This window comes from Vipera ursinii (genome assembly GCF_947247035.1).
Source record: "Vipera ursinii genome assembly, chromosome: 5".
In the NCBI taxonomy this organism is placed as follows: domain Eukaryota; kingdom Metazoa; phylum Chordata; class Lepidosauria; order Squamata; family Viperidae; genus Vipera; species Vipera ursinii.
Genome location: NC_139518.1, coordinates 62,771,611 through 62,793,430, shown reverse-complemented (window position 1 = coordinate 62,793,430; position 21,820 = coordinate 62,771,611). Strand labels below are relative to the sequence as shown.

General features: G+C 38.8%; 2 protein-coding genes across 2 annotated transcripts in view; both read left to right on the top strand.

Annotated features, from left to right (window-relative positions):
- Nucleotides 1-21,820, top strand: part of LOC310640792 ((E2-independent) E3 ubiquitin-conjugating enzyme FATS) — a gene marked incomplete at its 5' end in the record, with an annotated part of 188,339 nt that overhangs the window by 21,322 nt on the left and 145,197 nt on the right. The window lies entirely within an intron of this gene.
- The window catches only part of LOC310641657 (uncharacterized protein), a gene marked incomplete at its 5' end in the record, with an annotated part of 38,359 nt that overhangs the window by 2,454 nt on the left and 14,085 nt on the right, over nt 1-21,820 (top strand). Inside the window, one exon of the mRNA XM_083364894.1 lies at nt 12,667-12,739. Coding sequence (XP_083221020.1) covers nt 12,667-12,739 — 73 coding nt within the window. The remainder of the gene's footprint in view (nt 1-12,666; nt 12,740-21,820) is intronic.

Genomic DNA, 21,820 nt, shown 5'->3' with positions numbered 1-21,820 from the left:
AGGAGAGGCGAGAGAACCGACCCCTGAGGAACTCCACAAACGAGAGACCTAGGGGCCGATCTCTGCCCCCCTGCCAACACCAACTGCGAACGTCCCAGGAGATAGGAGGAGAACCACCAAAGAACCGTGCCTCCCACTCCCAATCCCCTGAGACACCGCAGCAGGATACCATGGTCGATGGTATCGAAAGCCGCCGAGAGGTCTAATAGGACTAGGACAGAGGAACATCCCCTATCCCGGGCCCTCCAGAGATCATTCACCAGAGCGACCAATGCCGTCTCCGTGCTGTACCCGGGCCTGAAACCCGATTGGTACGGATCCAGATAATCCGCTTCATCCAGGACCAGAGGGAGCTAATGCGCCACCACACTCTCAACAACCTTCGCAAGAAAGCGAAGGTTGGAGACTGGACGAAAGTTGTTCAACACAGCTGGGTCCAAGGCAAGCTTCTTGAGGAGGGGTCTCACCACCGCCTCCTTCAAGACGGTGGGGAAATTACCCTCACTCAAAGAAGCAGATATAACCGCCTGGAGCCAGCCTCGTGTCCTCTCCCTAGCTGCATAAACCAGCCAGGAAGGGCACAGATCCAATAAACATGTGGTGGAGCTCAACCTCCCCATAATCCTGTCCACTTCATCAGGGGTCACAGAATCAAACTCCTCCCAGATAACATTGACAAGACCGCCCGTGTCCTGATCGTCAGACTCTGCCCAGCTGGAGTCCAAACCGGTCCGACCCGTCAGGGTCCATTAAGCGCCTGGGGCGGTACCATCTAAGAGTACCATCTAAGAGTACCATCTAAGAGTATCCAGTGAGCTTCTGTTGAACTTCAACCTGGTCTCCTTGCTGTTAGTTGACTACCTAAATCACTACACTATACTAGCTCTTTTTCCAGTATGTGAGGTTATGGGAGAAACACATAGCATTCCTTACCAGATTTTCAGTGGCAATATCTTCTGTGGAAAATGTTGTCTTTTTTTAGGGAGGTGATGCCCTTCCTAACCATCTTTTCTTTTTCAATTCTGTACCTTCCTAACCTTTTTCTCCCAGTTCTGCCATTTAGTAGAGCTCTTTATGATTCACATTACCTGTGAGAAAATAAAAGTGAATATTACTGTTCAATTTCTCTTGATACCCCTAAGCTTTAAAGCTATTTAGAAGCTGGGGAAAATATCTATTTTGGTTTACTGATCAAATTTAAGTGACCAAAGTTATAAGACTAGAAGTATAAGACTAGAAAGAAACATGCTGAGGCTTCAGAAATGTAATAAATACATGGAGCCCAATGCCTACATTAAGAATCTGCAATTGCCATGATTTTTTTTTTGCTATGAATGTCACTGTTGTCCTAATGGTACTAGAATTTATGTGGAAGTTTTTTAATCTTATGTAAAGTGTGTTTAATATACAGAATACTCTTAAGTACTACATTTCACCTCATGTTCAAATGAGGTTACTATCTTCCAAAACCAATCTTCTTTGTAAAGGTTAAAAGAAAAGGAGATTTAAAGATTAAAATGTCAAGTAGATAAACACATTATTCTGAACTGTACAGTATTTGTAATCTGCAGGTCACTCCAAGAGGCAGTCAGTTGTCTTTTATAAAGTAAACTCTGGTGAAATTTGAACAGTTTGTCATGGTACATGCAATAAATTATTCAAGACACTGGATAAGGTTCTTATCTAGCTGTTCTCCATTTTTTCCTGATCAGTGCTATTTGCAGAATGTTAGCATTTTGTGGAACACATAACATCCTGTTGACTCTCTGGCTATGAAATTTAAGAGGCAATCCAGAACACTTCTTTCCGGTTGGGGGAAAAAAGTCTGATTTAGAAACAGGACAGAAGTTAGTTAGCACTGACTAATTTTATAATATTTAACATTCATTTAATTTTAACAATAATGTACTGAAACAATGCAATAATAAGGGCTCAGGTACATAAACATGGTTTGGATAGAAATAATGGTATGAGAATATTTTTCATTTCAAGGCTAATTGAAAAATACTCTGTAGAAATAGGGAAATGTGCAACATATAAAGGAAATATTTTAGGAATAATGTCATGTTTTAAAAAAATAATATCAAAGCCCAACAAAGTAATTTTACCAGAGACATTGTGATCTCTAATGTAAAGCTTTATCAAGCAAAGCATAGTGGTATGGTAGAAAGAATACCAGCTCTGGCAATATGGCGGGAAAAAGTTAATTAAAAGAGTAAAACCTTCCCTCCCCTCTGACAGTTCAAGTCACATTGTCCAATTAGTCTTCAAACGTTTGTTATGAGAAGAAAATCTCTATTCGCCAAAACATCTCTTCATGATCTTGGCTCTCATATTGATAGCAACCACCTGTGAACTCCAAACCTTCTCCCGCTTTCCCCCGGATGGTAGTAAGCTAGAAGCAGCATGGCAGTTCTAAAGCAAGGATTTTCATAGCTTGACAAATATTTTTAGAAAGTGTCATAGTTGCATGACTATCCTTTTTCTATAAGGAATGGAAGAATGGCCTGATCTTCTCACTGGTAAGAACATCTATTCTTCACTGCAGAGCTGAAACAGCTACCACTGCCATAAACAATGTCTTTATGATATCTCCGTTGCTATTTGTTCTTCTTTCAAATTTAGAGATTCAGAAACAAATGCATACTTGCAATTCATGCCATCCCCCCATCACTAAAATATGCATGCATAACAACCCAACTCAACGTCCAATTGGTCACTTTACGCTTGGCTTCCAGAAGAATTGAGGTAGGATAGCCATTGTGCATGATATCATTCTATATGATATCTCCAAAGGTCTACAGTGCCCTTGTATATCTAATAACAAGACTTGAGCAGTCAATTCAGCTTGGCCAATCTTTTCTTGGAACTTTTCTCACATTTAAGGAACTATTCTATCAGAATGCCATTTCCTTATCCACTTTTTTTTGGTTGTTTGAACCTTATCTTGTGTCTTCATAAATCATTCTGATAACTTTTAATGCACTGCATAAGCTGAAAACCTCCCAAAGAAATCTTTTTGCATCTATAGCCTGCTTTGAATGGGTCTCATTATACTTCATTTTTCACATACTGTATATCCAAGGAGACAAACACAGGGGCACTAAGCAAAACATTAGCACCATGCCATGGCATTATGAATGCATCATATGCCACTGACAATATTTCAGGATATCATACAGTTAACTTAATGTCCTCTAGTTTTGTTGGTAGGATGTTGAGTATGTAGGACATGCAAGACACATTCAGGGATGACAGATGTGTTCACTGTGCAAAAGGAACAAAGTGTTTCTCAGATTGCATCTTCTCATGAGAAAATAGAACCAAGAATGTATTTATAAGCTTGGTTCCTGTATATAGTTAGAGGGAGGGGAACATTTCTGCTCTGTTAAATTACTTTTCTATCCCACAGCTACAGGGCTGATCTTATAAAATGTATCTTTTAGAATAAGAATTGGAGAAACCAAATATAAAAGTAAGACTCTATTATATTTTGGAGGAGTTGGTGGCGGTGGCAGCAGCGTGCTCCAGGGGCGAAAAGAAGCAAGGCCTCTTTAAGGAAAAGGTGGAAGAGTCAGCATCAGAAAAAGGAAAGAAGGCGAGGTTGTCAGAATACAAGCAAATTTGAGGGCTAATCCTCATGGAGCCCCATTTCCATCTGTCCTGTTTGCCATCGTTCACTCCCTAGAGACTAAAATGGACAATGTGAAATTTGAGCGGGCCCCGAACAAGGAGTATATATCGGAGGTGGTGACCCTTTGAGAGCTTTATGCAACGAAATTTCATTTTGATGTATGCTGATTGGTGTACATTCAAAGTGACAATAAAGTTATCATCATCATAAGTCACCTGATTTATTAAAGAATGTTTATTTAGAAACATAATTTATATTTTCAAATATTTGTTCTAAATAATTCTTAGTGCCAAGAATTATGAAAAATGTACTGTTATATTCAATTGGGCAGTGTGTTGGTTCAGTGGTTAAGATGCTGAGCTTTTCAGCTGGAAAGCCAACAGCCCAGGTTAGAGACTCAAGTGTCATGCAATGGAGTGAGCTCCGATCCTCGCCCCAGCTCCTGCCAACCTAGCAGTTTGAAAGCATGCAAATGCAAGTAGATAAATAGCTATCACTTCGGTGGGAAGATAACAGTGCTCTGTGACATCATGCTGGCCACAAGGCTGCAGAAATGTCTTTGGGCAGTACTGGCTCAATGGCCTTGAAATGGAGATGAGCACCACCCCCTATAGTCAGCAACAACTACTGGAGTAAAAATCGGCAAGGACTCCTTTACTGTTAAATTGATCCAATTTACAGAATAATTAAAAGTTATAGCTTTATAGTACTCTAGAACAGTTTCTCTCTTAACGTAAATGTATTTTTTTTAAAAAAATAGAAAGTTAATTGTTTGCGATATTTCAGTTTATGTGTAAATATTCAACTGAATGTAGGTGGACTTGCAACTTAAATACTACAGCTTACATATACGTTTGTCCTGAGAGAGAAAATCACTGCTACTGATAGCTTAAATTCTGATCTCTGGAAAACACAGCACACTGAACAAGTAGAGGAACCCCAGCTGGCAATTTTGCCTCCCAGTTCATTTTAGTTGGTGCCTGGGGCCAACTTCCGTGCTTGTAATATTGATCAAAGGACAGGACTGAGATGTTCCCTTCTGTCTGTAGTGTAAAAAAAATGTGTTGTTGTTAAGGGTTATTGCCTTTAAATAAGGAGTACAGCTGATTAGCCATGGCAGAGCTTGCTTGTCATCTTAAAAATGCAGAGAATGTCTTTAAAATGAGCCAGAATGTTTTAAAACAGCAGTCAAATAGCTTGGTTCTTTGTTTTGAGGGTGATCTTTATTTACACCACCCCTTTCCTCTGCGCTTATTTATTTAAGCATTCTAAGCATAGGCTTGTCATTTCCTTTTCTTTCAGTGTTTAATGTATTAAGGTACAATCTCTTCTCCCCTTGACCATAATAGGGATTTCAATATTCACCTTGGCAGGCAGGGGCATGGGAGACAAATCTGATCAAAGTCCAGGTGCTTTGTGGCTTCTTGTAGCAGGCAGCCCATTAGCACTTTTAGTTGGAAATCCAGTTGAAGGCCATAAAACGTATCTCTATGTAAAGAGGTCAACAGTTTCCTGCACATTGCCAGAAGCATAACAGAATTTCCTTGCAAGGTATCTTGAGGTAACTTGATAGTCTGCACATAGTCTGACTGCCGTCGCAATCAGATCTATGCAACTTACTTAAGATTGTGCCATCCTTACATCAGTCCTCATAAATAACTTAGCTAGAGCAGACATGTAGGAGGTAAAAGTACTAAGACTGTCTTTTTCGTCTCTTTGTGATAGTGACAACAGGAAACAATATGGAGCATGCGTTTCCTGGATTGTAGTCATCGATTGATTGACTATATGCCATCAAGTCAGTGTCGACTTTTAGCAATCACATAGATGCCGCAGTCTGATCCTTCAGGTCTTCCAACAATGCACCAATCCCCTCCCCTAATTGAGTTCTTCCATCTTATTGCTCGTCATCACCTTTTTCTCCAGCATTATAGATTTCTCCAGAGAGTTAGGTGTTTGCATAATTGTTTGAAGTATGATCAATTGAGCCTGGTGATTTGTGCCTCCAATAGAAACTATTGTATGGGTTGTTAGATTGATGGACTTTTTTTCCCTTGATTATCCATGATATTCTCAATAATCTTCTCCAATACCAAAGTTGAAAGCATCAACAATATTTCTATTCTTCTTCTTCATAATCCTGCTTTTACTTCCATGGAGTGTCTCAGGGAAAGTTCAGTGTCTGCATGATTCTGATTTTGACAGGTAGGGACACATCCTAGCATTGGAATATCTTTTCTAACCCTTCATTACCACTCTACCAAGTGCTAGTCAGCAGCATATTTCTTGGCTGCTGATTCCTTTAATATTAATAGTAAAAGGCAAAAGCTATCTACTTCTTCAGTATCTTTATTGTATTTGTTGTGTACTGGGTTCGTTGCGCAGGAATGAAGATGAGGTGAGTGAGTTCAGAAAAGAGCATGGTTTATTTCTTGCAGGATCTGAACTAGAGAACTGGGCTGCAGCTGCAGCACTTTATACCCCTGGCCCCTAGGCGGCAGCCAATAGGTTTGAAGCAACCTATTGCCGCCTAGGGGCAGCCAATAGCAACGCTGGAGACGAGTTGTCTGAGGTGCTGGGAGCCGTTAGCTAGCTCCCAGCTTAAACAGCCTACCAGCCATTACCACGTGGTGTTACAAGCAAGCCCAATACATTACAGTATTCTTTACTGTAAAGATCTTCATTTGATCTTCTTGGAATCACTATTTGTCAGTTAGCATCTTTGGCAAATCAGTTTGAGATTAGCACTTCTCTTTTTGATCAGATATCTTTTAGAAGACTTTCCTTGTTATTCTGTTTGCTTCCATCTTAATTGTCTTTACAGATGTATCCTTCTTATATTTATTTATTTATTTATTTTAATTCCATTTATATCCCGCCCTTCTCCGAAGACTCAGGGCGGCTTACAAGCTTAGCAGTAGCCTTCATTCTATGTATATGCCTGCTTATTAGGGCTTTCACACACACACCCAAGCTTCTAACTAGCTGTCTGAAATTATTTCCTATGTTACTTTATCAGCTCTTGTGTCTCCTCTCCGCTTCCCCTGAAATTTCCAACATTTTTTCTAACTTTCAGTTTGTTTTCTTAACAACCTCATTACACTGATTCTCAATCAATGGACTTTGAAACAGTAGTTTCATGTTCTCCTTGAAATGGCAAGCATGTGCTCCATATCATGGAAACTGGTTAGCTTTACTTAACTTTAATTTAACATGGAATTTGTGCATGAGCAACTGCCCACATCTTTGCTGTTATAATTGAGCACTTTATCTCTTTGTAGCAACAAGTCTAATTTCTGTGCATTCTATCTGGTTTTGTCCAAATATGTAAGCATCATTCTGGTTGTTGGAAGACTGTTAGCAATGAAGGAAAAATTGGATTGCCAGAAATTAAATTATTCTCCTACTTCATTTTCTAGGCCATACAGTCAAATTACATTTTCCTCCTAAATATTTCCAACCCTGACATTCCAGTATCTGTAACTACAAACAGTGCAACTTGCTCCCATGTTCTGTTGATTTCAGTATAAGAAATCTTTGAATAAACATAATGTAAATTGTTTTGCAAAGTTTTCCCAAGGCAAGCATGAACTGCTTTAAGCTTTCTAGAATTTTGGCAGAACACAACTGAAATTAAGCTCCTATTGTAACTCAAGAATATTAGCCATTATAAAGTTCAACATCTTAGGCCATTAAGGCTGATTCCCAAACATATATCTTCCTTGAATTCCAAATCATGCTATTTTTTAAAAGCGGAAGTTGCTAGTTTACATGGACTACTTTCTTACTCTGAGAATTTCTAGCTGCTCAGGAAACTTTGGCATCCTTTAATCTTGGAGCAATCTTTTCATAGTAAAAATGAAGCAAATGAAAAAGCTGTGTTTTGTTTAGAAACTACTTTCTTCTTTCACTAAATATATTTGATGGGGGAGAAAGAGGCTTTCAAAGTCATGAAGGAGGAAACAACAAACTGAAAATTCTCTGAGCTATAAATCCAATCAGAATCTTTGGAAATATATTATTTTTTTCTTTGCAGCTATCAACAAACATTGTACATAAAAATGTCTGAGAGAAGATTGTCGAGATTACTATTTTTAACAAGAATGGAAATAATTACTCCAGTAATTAAAAATCTTATTCCCTTCCATCCCTTTGGTTCTGTGATTTAAACAACTTATTAAATACATGGCTTATATAGAAAAGGTGCTCTTGTTGTCTTTGTAACAGTTTCAGAAATGCAGTTGCATTCTAGCTATATTTATCTCTCTTCAGAAATTATAAAAGAAGGTTTACCCTTAACTAAGCAATTACTTATTGTTCTGTGAACCCTTTGAATGCTTCTGTATTCAAAAGCTACCTAACAGAAGTAGCATACTTGCCACATATACATTACATTGTGCTTGTAGATCTGCTGTTCCCCTAAAATGGAGCATATGCTAGAGCTCTAAGCACTCATGAGAATAATTAATTTTATGCATACTGGCTTTAATATGGATGCCTAAAGGGTGACTTTGCATGTTGCTTAATTATTGCTAAGAAAGAAGAAAAAAAGAAGATCACTTTTTTTCCAAAATGCTAGAGCAAGGAAGAGGTACCTTTATAGAGGCAATGTTGGTGAACACAATTCTTTTCAGTTTCTTGTAATATGCATCAGTTGATGATAAGACACTTATTATTTTAATGTCAGAGAAATAATTTTTCCTCTCAGCATGTAAAATAAGAGATCTATCTGAATTATAAAATGCATCATCTTTATGTTAGTTTTGTTTAGATATCCTAAATATGTTTTTTCGTGAGGTAACTGGACTTTCTTGGGGGTTTTTTTGAAGACGTTTCATTTCTCATCCAAGAAGCTTTTTCAGCTCTGACTGGATGGTGGGGAATCAACCACCCAATCAGAGCTGAAGAAGCTTCTTGGATGAGAAGTGAAACATCTTCAAAGAAAAACAAGAAACTCCAGTTGCCTCGTGAAAAAGCATCTTTGAGATAACGATGACCTGGATGACTGAGAATTTCCATGGACATTTTGTTTAGATACATATCAAAGTTGAGATCTTGGATTTTCTTAATGCAGGGAATTATTGCTTATATTTAAACAATTATTTCATAAAAGATTGGTTTAAAAGCCTCTGAGTGTTTTCTGTGCCACTTGAACAACACAAATCCAAGCTGCAATAATTTCTATAATTTATTGCATCCCATTGCTAATTAAAAAAATCAAAGCATTGAAGAGTAGTCCTAGTTCTCCTCTATATACTCTGGAGTTGAGCGTACAGTATAGTAGAACTACCAGAACTGCACTGCAAAAATGTATACAACCACTAGATGGTAGCAAGCAGCCATTGTTTTCTGTATTACTTTGCTGCCATTTTGCAAGCCAGATTTGGTAACCCTAGCTTAGTGGCAGATCTTTGTATGAATAAAGACCATTTAAGTAAATTAAATGTTTTTAAAAATCCCAATTAATTAAAAATGATTAATTTTCTCCTCAAAGACAGCATATTTTGTGTCCAGTTTTGCTGAGCCCTAGAAAACACAAATTCTTTACAGCCTAGCAGCAACATTTTTTGATGCCAACTTAAAACACATCAAAACATCTGCTTAAACATAAAATAATTCTTGAATTACAATAATAATTTATAATGTGTTTTGCTGACTTAAAAATATAGAATCACAAATGTCGTAATCCAGAGGTCCCCAACCCTTTGGGCACCAGGGGCTGCTTCCATGGAGAGAGGTTTTCCCATGGGCTGGAGAGTGTGTGGTTTTGTGTGCTGCCTGCATCCCGTGGATGGGGCTTTGCTTGTTTGTGCAGACCGGTTGCTGGCATGCTGCGGCACAGTCAGTGGCGTAGCGTGGGTTGTCAGCACCCGGGGCAAGGCAAGTAATTTGCGCCCCCTAACCCGTGGATTTTAGCACTCGAGTCTCTTCCACTAGATTAGTTAAAGAAACCCTTACCCCCTAAGCACATGTATTGTTTGTTATGAAAATACTGATGTAATTAAAGTAAAATGCATCTAATGCGCCCCCCCAGATGTTGCGCCTGGTGTAGTTGCCCCCCCCTGCACCCCCCAAGCTACGCCACTGGGCCCAGTACCAGTCGACAGACTGGGGTTTGGGGACCCCGTCATAAACCGCTAAATATGCAAAAAGGCCCAAAAGATGAAAGAACCGAAGCATCTTCATTCATATCAAAATTAGACAATTCTACCATTTTATTCTAAGCAAAAGACGTTATCTCTGAGATAAAAAACAGTTGGAAATCTAAATGAAGTATCTAATGCTTTTTCCTTTTTGACTTATTTTAGATCAGTAACATTAAACAAGATATAAGAATGACTAGATAGAGTTCAGAAACAGAACTACTGTTAAGTTGTGTTTCTAGGGCAATGATTGCATCAGATTCCATAGCAATGTTGATGGGTGACTGTTGATCATATAATGTACTGTTTATGGCTATTTACTGTAGATAACATGCACAAAGACATTAATGTTCAGCCATCATACCAGAAATTCACAATACAGTCAATACCATTATTACAATAATTGAATTATTGTGGAAGAAAGAAAATATTAGTCATGATACTAATACCAAAATAAACTCATTTGTTCACGAAAAGAAACCTTTACAAAGTAAAAGTAAAGTAAAAAATATCCTTGAAATGTAATTGGAAGATGATATCCATAAAATTTAGACTTTCAAAAAAAGCCTTTTTGTAACCAGTCAAAAATTATTTACAAAAAAGTATTTTATATATTCAAGTCAAATTCTTAAAAGAGCTTCATGAGGATAACATTATATAAGCTGCAAAACAGTCAACTCTTCTGAAAAATTCATTTTATCTATGACACAGGCATGCCACTTATATTTCCAGCTTTCTGAAGGTCAGCTCCATTCAGAGTGACAAATTTGGAATTCTTATGCTTTGGAGGTTTTTTTAATCAATATCTTTGGCCAGTCTTTGAGATTACAGTCTGCAGTACTGCATACTAACCACTGCACCACCATGGCTCACAGTATATATGTTTAATGGTGCAAGTAGACTGTTTTAGTTTGGTAAGAAATCTGTCTATAGGCGAAGAGCAATAAAGGAAACTATTTAGAAGAGCTTCTACTTGTCTTTCTCAGTTATTGGAGTCTGAAACCTTCTCTGCAAGATCTGCTGTGATGCTCCTGCAAAAAGCCTGGCTCCATGCTGTGTGGCTTTATAGGTGATAACCAGTATCTTAAATTGCAACTAGAAGCCTACTTTTTTTTCTTTTCTATTTTAGGTTACCATTTTAAAGCTTACGCTGTCCAGAGTCCTAATTTTAATCGCACTCTTTTGTTGCATGCAGGTAGCCTAAGCAATTATTTTAGCAGGTTTTGCTTTAAATATTATTTTTAGCCGTATTTCTTTCCATGTATTTTTCTGAATTATTCTGATATTGCCAATTCAGTTTTGGATATTTGCCTACGGGTTTTCTTGTACTGGTTAATGATTGCAATAAAGTTGTTCTATTTCAACATGTGAGAAAGTCTTTCCAACTAATCAAAAAGGCTCTAGTAGATTATACTTGCCTCATATGTAACCTGAATCTAAATAACCAACCTATCTTCCCTTCGCTCTCCAATCTCCTCGCCCCCCAATTTAAATCCTACTGTATATCAGTCTAGCTATTTTATCTATTTTATGAAGTGAAGTGCAGCTCACAAAAGCTTATGCCTTTTAATAAAAAGTCTTGATTTGAAAAGGCACTACCTGACCTGATTTTTTTTTGCCACCATATAGATCTATTTCAACAATTTCGCAGCTAAATAACTCTCAATAGCTTTTTCCTTGAGATGGATTATTTTATAATTTCAAGGATACTTGATATGGTCAGACATTGATTGAAGCTTTCTGATGCCTGCTTGAAGCTTTCCCACTACTAACAGTTCTCCTTTCTTCACCACTGACCCTGATCTTCAGATCTTCTCCTATCAAGTGTTTTCTTGAACTGAAACCCTTATTCCATTCTGCGTTTTGCTGCCTCAGCTACCAACATTAGTCATTCTACAATCAACAATAAACCTATTCAGTTTTTTTTTAAAAAGTCAGCTTGTAGGTTCATTGTCATAGTAACAGTATGATTGCCACGTTAGCCTTGGGCTAATAAATTTTAACAAAAGCGTGTTTATACTTTGATTTTATTCTTACACAATACTTGCTCACAGAATATAAGCATTACAATGCATAAGCAGATAAAATAATATTTCTTGCTTTGCCCATAAATATAACCAGAAACTTTTGGATTGCTCGTGCATTCCAGTTCAACAATGTATACTAAATTTAGCATTCCACAATAAAGATATCCCTTGGTCAAGTCAGATAGCAGGTCCATTTAGCCCAATACTGTCTGTTATTTCTGAATATTAATTAGTTTACAGATTGTTCTGGCAAAAGCAATGTTTTCTACAGTATCTGTATAGTCCAAGGGCTTTGATACTCTTCAATTTAAAATTCACCTAAATCGTGATTCATGCTAACTCAGTAGATATTACTGAGACAGATATTTGGTTAGCATAGCAAATTTTACCTTCGTAATATCTAGCGAGAAATGGGAATAAATGAATGGGCCATTTTTTACACTATGAGCTTCATCTGCATGCAGTTACAAACTTCCTTAAACTTTCTAGAGAACTGCCAAGCATTTCAAATATTTTGCCTTCATTACTGTGGAAACATTTCCATTTCAGGGTGTTTAAACCTATCGCTTGATAGCAGTATGTTATTTAATCTTTACACTTCCTTTGAAGTCATCAGTATACAAATTTCCTTTTCTGACAAAATTGGCTCTGGGGGGGCGGGGAAAGAAGTAATACTTCACTCATTTTATTTCTCAGCAGCATGCTGTCTTTCGGTCTGATCCTGTTTATGCTTAATACACAAAAGCTTCCAAATGGTAATGTGCTTTAGGAGTGGTATTGCATACTTTTCCCCCCCGAATGTGAATAGACTTGATACTAAGCTACTGATAAATAAAAATATGTTATTTTGTTTTGTTTACAGATTTGTAATAGCTTTTTTTCATTATCAAAAGATCAGTTTCTCTGGAGAGCAAAAGAAAGTCTTTCTAATTCAGGTAAAGTAATCATTTTTAATCTTTGGGGTGGGGAAGGAAACTTAATATTTATCTCTCTTCTTATAAACTATTAATCATGAGACATCTTCTCTGAAGCACACTCTATCTCATAATGCTGTGCTAGCAAGGGACGAAGCAGATTAGAATTTCTGAGCCAAGGCAGGAAGCTTTCAAAAAAGAAAGAAAGGGAAATACATATGAACATTGACTTCATTGAGATGAGGATACCGCAATGTAAGATTTCTCTCACTATTCTCCAGACTGTGATCCCCCTGGCGGTTGCATTACAATCAAAGTACAGGTAGTCCCTGTTTAAGGATGGCAACTGGGATGGGGATTTCTGTTGCTAAGTGATGTGGTTATATGATGCAAAGTCATATGAAGGCACTGCTTAATGATGGCAGTTCCAGCACTTCCAGTTGCTGTCATTAACTGAATCAAGTGATGTTATTAGTGTTGTCATTTGTCACATCATTCCGGCACTTCCCTCCCCATCCCATGCAATCCCAGGCAGTTTTCAGATTTCTCTATATTCTGTTAAGGAAGCAATAATGGGCAAGAATAGATTGGCCCTGATATTCCCCTGCTATTTCAACTTTTTGCTAAACTGTTAGGAGCTATAGAGTTAAAATATATAGAGTTTAATGCTATTGCATAATTCTGAAAAACCACCAGCACAGCAGAGCATGACACAGCACAGCACAGCAATGCTGTATCCAGGTATTTATAGAGAGAATAACAAAATTGTGGCATTGGAGGCTTATCTGAAACTGGACAAGTGGGCAGATGCCTTTATTAGTCTGAATCAACCAGTATGTACTGCTGTGATTCCAATCTTTGCTTATACAATGAGAGGGGAACCATAACTTAGACCTGTCCACAACTACACGTAGGTGTCAATGCATACTAACACTGTGAAGGAATAGATGAGTAAGTGTAGGTTGCAGATGGTTACAGACGGGCTGGTGCGTACACCTCCAAATCTGAACTACTGTTGTGATTCAGGGTCAGCCTGTGGGTTCGGCAGTTGGGTCGGACGACTCAGAGGAGGAGGAAGAGGGGGGTGTTGAAGAGCTTGCTGAGGGGATTGGACAGCTTGATGAGAGCCCTCAGCCAGGCCCCTCTCATCTGGTCACGACGCAGACCCAGCTGTGAGCCTGACAGCGTGGATGAAGATGACCCACAGCTGGCCCTGTTCAAGGACGCCCGACGCAGGAGGCAGTCAATCAGGAGTAAACAGAGGAAGGCAATGGGGCTCCTCGGAAGGAGGCAGAGAGAAGCCACGCCCTGAACTGTATTTAAGGGGGAATGCGTGGGAGGGCTGGTTTGCTGAAGGCAACCGCTTGAAAAGCTCCTGTTTCTTGGTTCGTATCTTGTTCTATTTGTTTTTGTAGCAATAAATTTGGCAGGCGTAATTCCAGCCTCTTGCCTTCTTGTAAAAGGGGTTGTCCCTGCCTTTTCTGCAGGGCCGGTAGCAGGCTGGTACAGAACAACTACATGTTATGTGGAGACGTATGTTCTGCATGCTAATTGGTGGATCCAACTTCCTGTTGGGAAGTTTTCTATATTTCATTGTTTTAGTGCCCTCCCAGCCAGAGCGTTAACATTCAGAGATGTATAAATGCAAAAGCTATTCAACTGTCTCTGAACAAACACATACATACTTTCTCGGACATAGAGTGACGCAGAAATATAATTCCCGCAATAGTCCATGCATGTTGCGACTGTGCTTGGATACTGTTGGGAAAAAAACTTTATATAAGCACCAGTAGGGGAAAACACTATTTTAGCCCCAGTACAACTAAGGTTGACTTAAAGCTGTCTAATTCATGGACTGGGGATGAGATGGCAATCTCACTGGCTGTAAATAAGGGCATGCTTGTATTGTGATGAGATGTAAGTGAGCAAGTCCTACTTCAGGTTGATGGCTGCTTTACATAATGCATTTAGTCTCAGATTTATCCTGTGGCTGTAATATATTAGAATTCAACCAATGTATTCTTTTAAACTAGGAGGCATTGCTTCTTTTCTTTTTTCTTTTGCCATATGGGTAGAAAAGAAAACAGTTTGAATATGTTTATAAAAATACTACTTGCTTCTGATTGACTAGAATTAGGTTCTACAAACTACTACCAAATCTCAATGTAATCAATAATAGAGGAACGCAATAACTTTTTGAGCCATTGCAACTGTGAAAATATTATATAGGTAATCCTCAATTTAAAATTTATGTTGCGAGACATTTGTTAAGTGAGTTTTGCCCCATTTTATGACCTTTCTTGCCATAGAAGTTAAGTGAATCATTGCGTTGTTAAGTTAGTAATATAGTTGTTAAGTGAATCTTGTTTCCCCATTGACTTTGCTTGTCAGAAAGTCGCAGAAGACGATCATGTGACCCTGGGACACTGCCACCTTCATAAATATGAACCAGATGCCAAGCATTTTAATTTTGATCACGTAACTGTGGGGATGCTGCAGTGGTCATAAGTGTGAAAAATGGTCATAAGTCACTTTTTTCAGTGCCATTGTAACTTTGAACAGTCACAAAATGAACTGTTGTAAGTCCAGGACTAACTGTAGATCTCTTTGGGCCTGAGTATGTTATTAGGGATGTGGTGGCTCAGTGGGTTAGGACGCTGAGCCTGTCGATCAGAAGGTCGGCAGTTTGCCGGGTCGAATCCTGAGTGCCGCGTAACAGGGTGAGCGCCTGTTACTCGTCCCAGCTTCTGCCAACCTAGCAGTTCGAAAGCACGTAAAAATGCAAGTAGAAAAATAGGGACCACTACGGTGGGAAGGTAACAGCGTTCTGTGCGCCTTTGGCATCTAGTCATGCCGCCCACATGACCACGGAGACATCCTCGGACAAGCGCTGGCTCTTTGACTTTGAAACGGAGATGAGCACTGGCCCCTAGAGTCGGAAACGACTAGCACCTTTACCTTTTATGTTATCGGCTGTTTGCTCTTTCTTTGCTCTTTCTTGCCATTCCCTACACAGCTTTGGGTTCCTATAATAAAACCATTTCTGCACAGGACAGCATGGCGTATTCCCTACCCCATGGCTTTGCCTTCAGAAGTTCCTAGCTTTTCTTGAATCCACCAGTACCATTCTTTTCTTCTCATCTGCCTTACCAGCTGTATAATCACCTCAGTTTTCCCCTCTGACTTACAATTTCTGCCTTGTTGGTTTTCAATTATGGTACCGATGCCAAGATTTCCTTATCTCCTACTCCACAAGATGTCTGCTGGTGAATTTTAAGGCTGAATTATGTTATCATTGAATACAAAGGCATTACATATTCTGCCAGCTGATATAGCACTTAGTGAGGTGGCCCAAGGATTTAATGGGAATTACAGCTGACTTTATAAATCTAAAAATTGCACTTCAGTTTGAGGAACTGGTCTCCTGAATCTGGCTTGTTTTCTATTATTTCTTATTATAGTGGTCTAATTATGGTGGTCTTAGGAAACTGACCACTGCATATCTTATAGCACACAATTTTATACTGCCACAGAGATGTAATGATAGATCCTCATATACAGCACTAGCCTGATATACTATCCATTCATGAATGTGTATATTTGATATAGCAATCTTATAGCTACACAAAAATAGCCCAGTTTTCCCATAAAATGTATAAACTGTCAGTCCACGAGTTATGTTTTATGGAATAGTTATGGAAGGCTTCTGTTGCCTGGAATATCTTTTATTAAATCTGGACATGGCTTTAACATTACTGAACTTCTGAAATATTGTAGTATTAGTAAAATGTACTAAATCCCAAAAGACAAAGACCTGCACATTATATAATGAGTAAATTCTGACCTATTTTCCATTGCATCTAATGTATTTCACAGATTAACATTTTGAGAAATGCTACTTCCCTTTCAGGAAATACGTAATGCAGGTTTCATTAGGCAGGTTTATTATTGTTATTGCCATTGTTATTACAGGTAGTCCTTGTTTAGCTGCCACACTTGAGACCAGAAACTCTAACGCTAAGTAAAACATCATGTAACTGCAATGGATTTATGATTCCACTTCCTCTGAGATCATTAAGTGTATCATCGCAAGTTGTTAAGTTGAGGCATCATCTGGCCGCAACATGTGATTTTACTGCCTACTTGACTATGCTTGTCAGAAGCCAGTTGTGAAGTATGCAAATTGTGATTATGCAACTGCAGGACACTGTAATGGTTGTAAATGCCCACCTGTCCCAAAATATCAATCGCATGACCACAGGATCACTGCAATGGTTATAAATGCAAGGACTGCTTATAAAGTTATTTTTTCACCCAACTGTACCTTCAAACACTACTGTACCTTCAAACACTTTGATTCAGAAAACAAAGTAAATCACTAAATAGGTAATCAGCCAGACAGGAAATATGTCCAGATAAATTAATTCTAATTTGTTGTAAAGGTACATTAACAGAAAGTTGGCAAGTCTGTAAGTACTGTTCTCCCACTGTTACCTTTACAGCCTGAGAACTGAGGCAGAGTCTCTTCTCTTGTCCCACCCACAACGCAGCTGTCTCTTATCTGACCATTCCTTATGGAGCATGTCTTCTCCCAGCCTCCCAAGCCCTTTTCCAGATACCACTACATATTCTATAGTCTGTATTCCTTAAAGTACCTTAAAACATACTGAAGCCCAACAGCAGTTGTATTTATGTACTTATTTGTATTCTGTGTTTATACTTTCCCTTTAATTCAGGAGCTGAAAATGCCACACATAATGGTCCCCTCTCTTGTTATTCCACATAACAACAACCCTGTGAGATGTGACTAGCCCAATGTCATCTAATCAGTTTATTCTATGTCTGACGATGGACAAGAACCTGATCTCCCTGCTCCTAATCCAATACCTTAATAATCTACTATAATAGCTCTCTTTAATAGCTGTTTTAATATTTAATAATGTAATATTTAATCAGATTTAATAGCTGGCAATTTCCCAGATTATCAGGCTTACCGTTCATTTCTGAAAACAGTAATGGGAATTATTTGCATAATTCCTATTTAACCAGTCAACAGCAATGACTTATCTCATTTGACACCAGGAATTAATTTTGTCCCACATTAAGACATTTGGTGAGCATAATTGGTTCCTTCCTTTCCAGGGTGCAGCAAAGCTTGTTTGAGTCCCTGAGTGTTTCTTTAAATAGTAAATCAGAGCATATTTTTGTTGTTGATCCAGCATGTAAGTGAAACCTTGTAGATAGTTTGCCAATAAAAGGATATGTCATTCTAGTACAAATCAGAATAATATCTGGATATTTTTTCATTACAATTGCTGAAGTGGAGGGAGTTCGATCCAATTACGTCTCCTACTATATTCATCTCCAGAGAAATTGATGTGAAATTGATATAATCATAATGGGGGAACTCAAACTTTTAAATATTAAGATAATCATTGCATTAGAGAACTTTTGCAGAGTTAGATTAGTTAACAAGTTCAGATAACGTTTTTTCTATTTGAGGAAAAGTTGCAATTTATTAATATCTTTTACCAGAAAGTACAGAATGACATTGTTAGTTATATATTTAAAGAAAATGACTAGGTATTAGGATTATTCTTACTATTCTTGGCAATAGACTTCTTCTAACCTGAACTTCTGGCCAAACTGCATTATCATTTTCAATAGACTGTTGTGGCATAGTGATTACTAATACAGTAAATGTTTTGACACATGTTATCACTATGCCGTTTAAACAATTTATTATGTGAGTGGATCCTGGGTTAAGGTTACTCTCTGTATCAAGACTCTACAAATACATTGCTCAACTGACAAAATGCATATGGATATCAAAGTGGTGTCGGTATGCACCCATTAAGAGAAAGCAAATGAAAACATTGAGGATGGATGCAAGAGATATTATTAACTGCTATGGATTTTTTGCCGAGAAGAGATATCGGCCATACAAATAAAAGCAAAAGCACTAAAACAAAAGTTTCAGACATATGTGTTTCTTCCCCTATCAATCAACAGGGAATAAAAATCCTGTGCCAAAATTTCACCACAAAAGCAGAAGAGGCTTCATGAGATGAAGAACAAGGTACAGACTTCTTAGAATAATCCATCCTTCCACAACTCATGCCTACAATCTTGTCTTCAAAAATTGAATCATTCTCAACAAACATTTACAGTATGTGATGCCCATCTCACTATTGCAGTGACTCTGGGCAGCTTACAAAATGATAAACAGGTTAAAATGTAATCAAAATAATCAAAATTAAGAAGATTAAATAAGAAACTAAAAACCAAGAACAGGCAAAATGGAGGTGAGGATGTTTTTTCTACTCCATGTAGTAAGTAACCCTCAATTTAGAGCGCTCCTATTGGGGGCCCAGGCCAGCCAGCAGAGCCAGATTTTAAGGCTCTTCCGGAAGGCTATGAATATAGGGGCTGATCTCACTTCCAGCGAGAGAATATTCTAAAGTTGGCGGCCATAGCAAAAAGAGGCTCTTCTCCTGGATCCCACCAGTTGAAATTCTTTGGCAGATGGGATCTGAAGTAAGCTTCTTCAACCAAACACCTTGAGTTAGACCTAGAAGGAAACTGGCAAACAGTGCAACTCACACAACAGTGATATATGCTCTAGGGCAGGGGTAGGTAACCTTGGCTCTTTTATGACTCGTGGACTTCAACTCCCAGAATTCCTGAGCCAGCCATGCTGGCTCAGGAATTCTGGGGGTTGAAGTCCACGAGTCATAAAAGAGCCAAGGTTGTCAGCCCCTGCCCTAGGGGGCTCCAGAATTTTCCATACCACTGTGTTCTATACTAGTTGTAACTTTCAAATACTCTTCAAGGGTAGCCCCATGTAGAGTATGTTGCAGTAGTCCATCCAAGAGACGACCAGGGCATGAGTGACTTATAGTAATAAAGTTCCAGTAGCCTTTGCATTGTCTGTTCCTTGGCTTTGTTTGCCTCAAAAGGCTGACAATACACTTGAAAGCCAGAATGATGATCATTAATAAAACTTAATAGTTGCAGAACAGAATAACAGAGCTTGAAGGGACCTTGGAGCTCTTCTAGTCCAACCCAAGAAATCCTATACTATTTCAGACAAATGGTTGTCCAATCTCTTCTTAAAAACTTCCAGTGTTGGAGCATTCACAACTTCTGGAGGCAAGTTGTTTCACTGATTAATTATTCTGTCAGGAGATTTCTCCTTGGTTCTAGGTTGCTTCTCTCCTTGATTAGTTTCCATCCATTGCTTCTTGTCCTGCCTTCAGATGGCAACCTCTGAGATATTGGAACACTGCTATCATGTCATCCCTAGTCCTTCTTTTAATTAGACATACCCAATTCCAGCAACTGTTCTTTATATGTTTTATCCTCCAGTCCCCTAATCATCTTTGTTTATTTATTTATTTATTTATTATTGGGACTTATATGCCACCCTATCTCCCGAAGGACTCAGGGCAGCTAACAACAATAAAAGACAACAATACAAAAGTTTAAAAGAATTAAATAAACAGCCCCAATAGAATAATTTAAAATTGGAGTTAAAAATTAAAAAAAACATTTTAAAATCCCTGTCGTCAGTCCAGGTCAGCCTGATGGAAAAGAAGTGTTTTAAGGCCGTGGCGAAAGGACCGGAGATCCGGGGCCATCTGGAGTTCCATAGGGCTGGCACTCCCACAGAGAAGGCCCTCCCCCTGGGGGTCGCCAGCCGACATTGTCTAGCTGACGGTACCCTGAGGAGGCCCTCTCTGTGTGAGTGTACTGGGCGATGGGAGATCGTTCCCGGCAGCAGACGGTCCTGCAAATATCCCGGGCCTAAGCCATGTAGGGCTTTAAAGGTAAGTACCACCACCTTAAATCTCACCCAGAGGACAACCGGTAACCAATGCAGCTCACGCAGGAGGGGTGTAATATGGGAGTATCGGGATGCTCCCATCACTACCCGCGCGGCCGCATTCTGCACCAGCTGGAGCCTCTGGGTGGTCTTCAAGGGCAGCCCCATGTAGAGAGCATTGCAGTTATCTATGGGAGGTAATGAGTGCGTGAGTGACTGTACGTAGGGCATCTCGGTCCAGATAGGGGCGCAACTGGTGCACCAGGCGAACCTGGGCAAATGCCCCCCTGGCCACGACTCCAATATGATCTTCAAAACTGAGTCATGAATCCAGGAGGATGCCTAAATTGCATGCCCTATCAACGGGAGATAACACCTCTCCTCCCATAACCAAAGATGGAACCTCTTGGACTAAACTAGATGCCGGTACATAAAGCCACTCAGTCTTGGCCGGGTTGAGCCGTAGCCTGTTCTTCCCCATCCAAATCTGTACCGCTTCCAGGCAACGGGACATCACGTCGAGGGCATCACTGGGTTGTTGCTCTTCTCTGCACTCTTTCTAGAGTCTCAACATCTTTTTCACATTGTGGCGACCAAAACTGGATGCAGTATTCCAAATGTGATCTTACCAGGAGGTTATGAAGTGGTACTAACACTTCACTTGATCTTGATTCTATCCCTCTGTTAATGCCAATGGAGAATCTGTATATTAGTAAAACTCTTGTTCCCATAACCTTTAATTGGGTGAAACAGTGCATCATATGGCAACATTTTTTAAACTAAGGTACCTCAGGTAGACTAACTTACAGAAGGAATCCAAAATTCAGGGTACATGGCTCCAGTGGAATTGATGTTTGGCAAATGTTATAAAACAATTTATGATATAAAAATTATCATAAACATTTTATGACATAATACAAAACGTCACAAAACATTTCCTGTGATCATCTCTTGATATTTAACACTATACAACACAACAAGGACTACTTTCAATGCAGATACATCTTTGAATATCTCCCTGAGTTTTAAAGATTCCTCCCCCCCACTATATTAGACGTTCTGCCATTGCTGAAGACACTGAGAAATCTGTTAAGGAAATATTTCTGAAATAATGACCTAATGGATCATGGGTTGTCTAATGCACTTTAAAATTAAAGCCTTAATTTTTAGAGTCTAATTTTACTCTATTGTAGATTTTTGCATCCTAAATTCTCCAAAATAGAATATTTAATTTAAAGGGTGTGGATATTTTGAGCTCACTGGAAGACATCTATTAC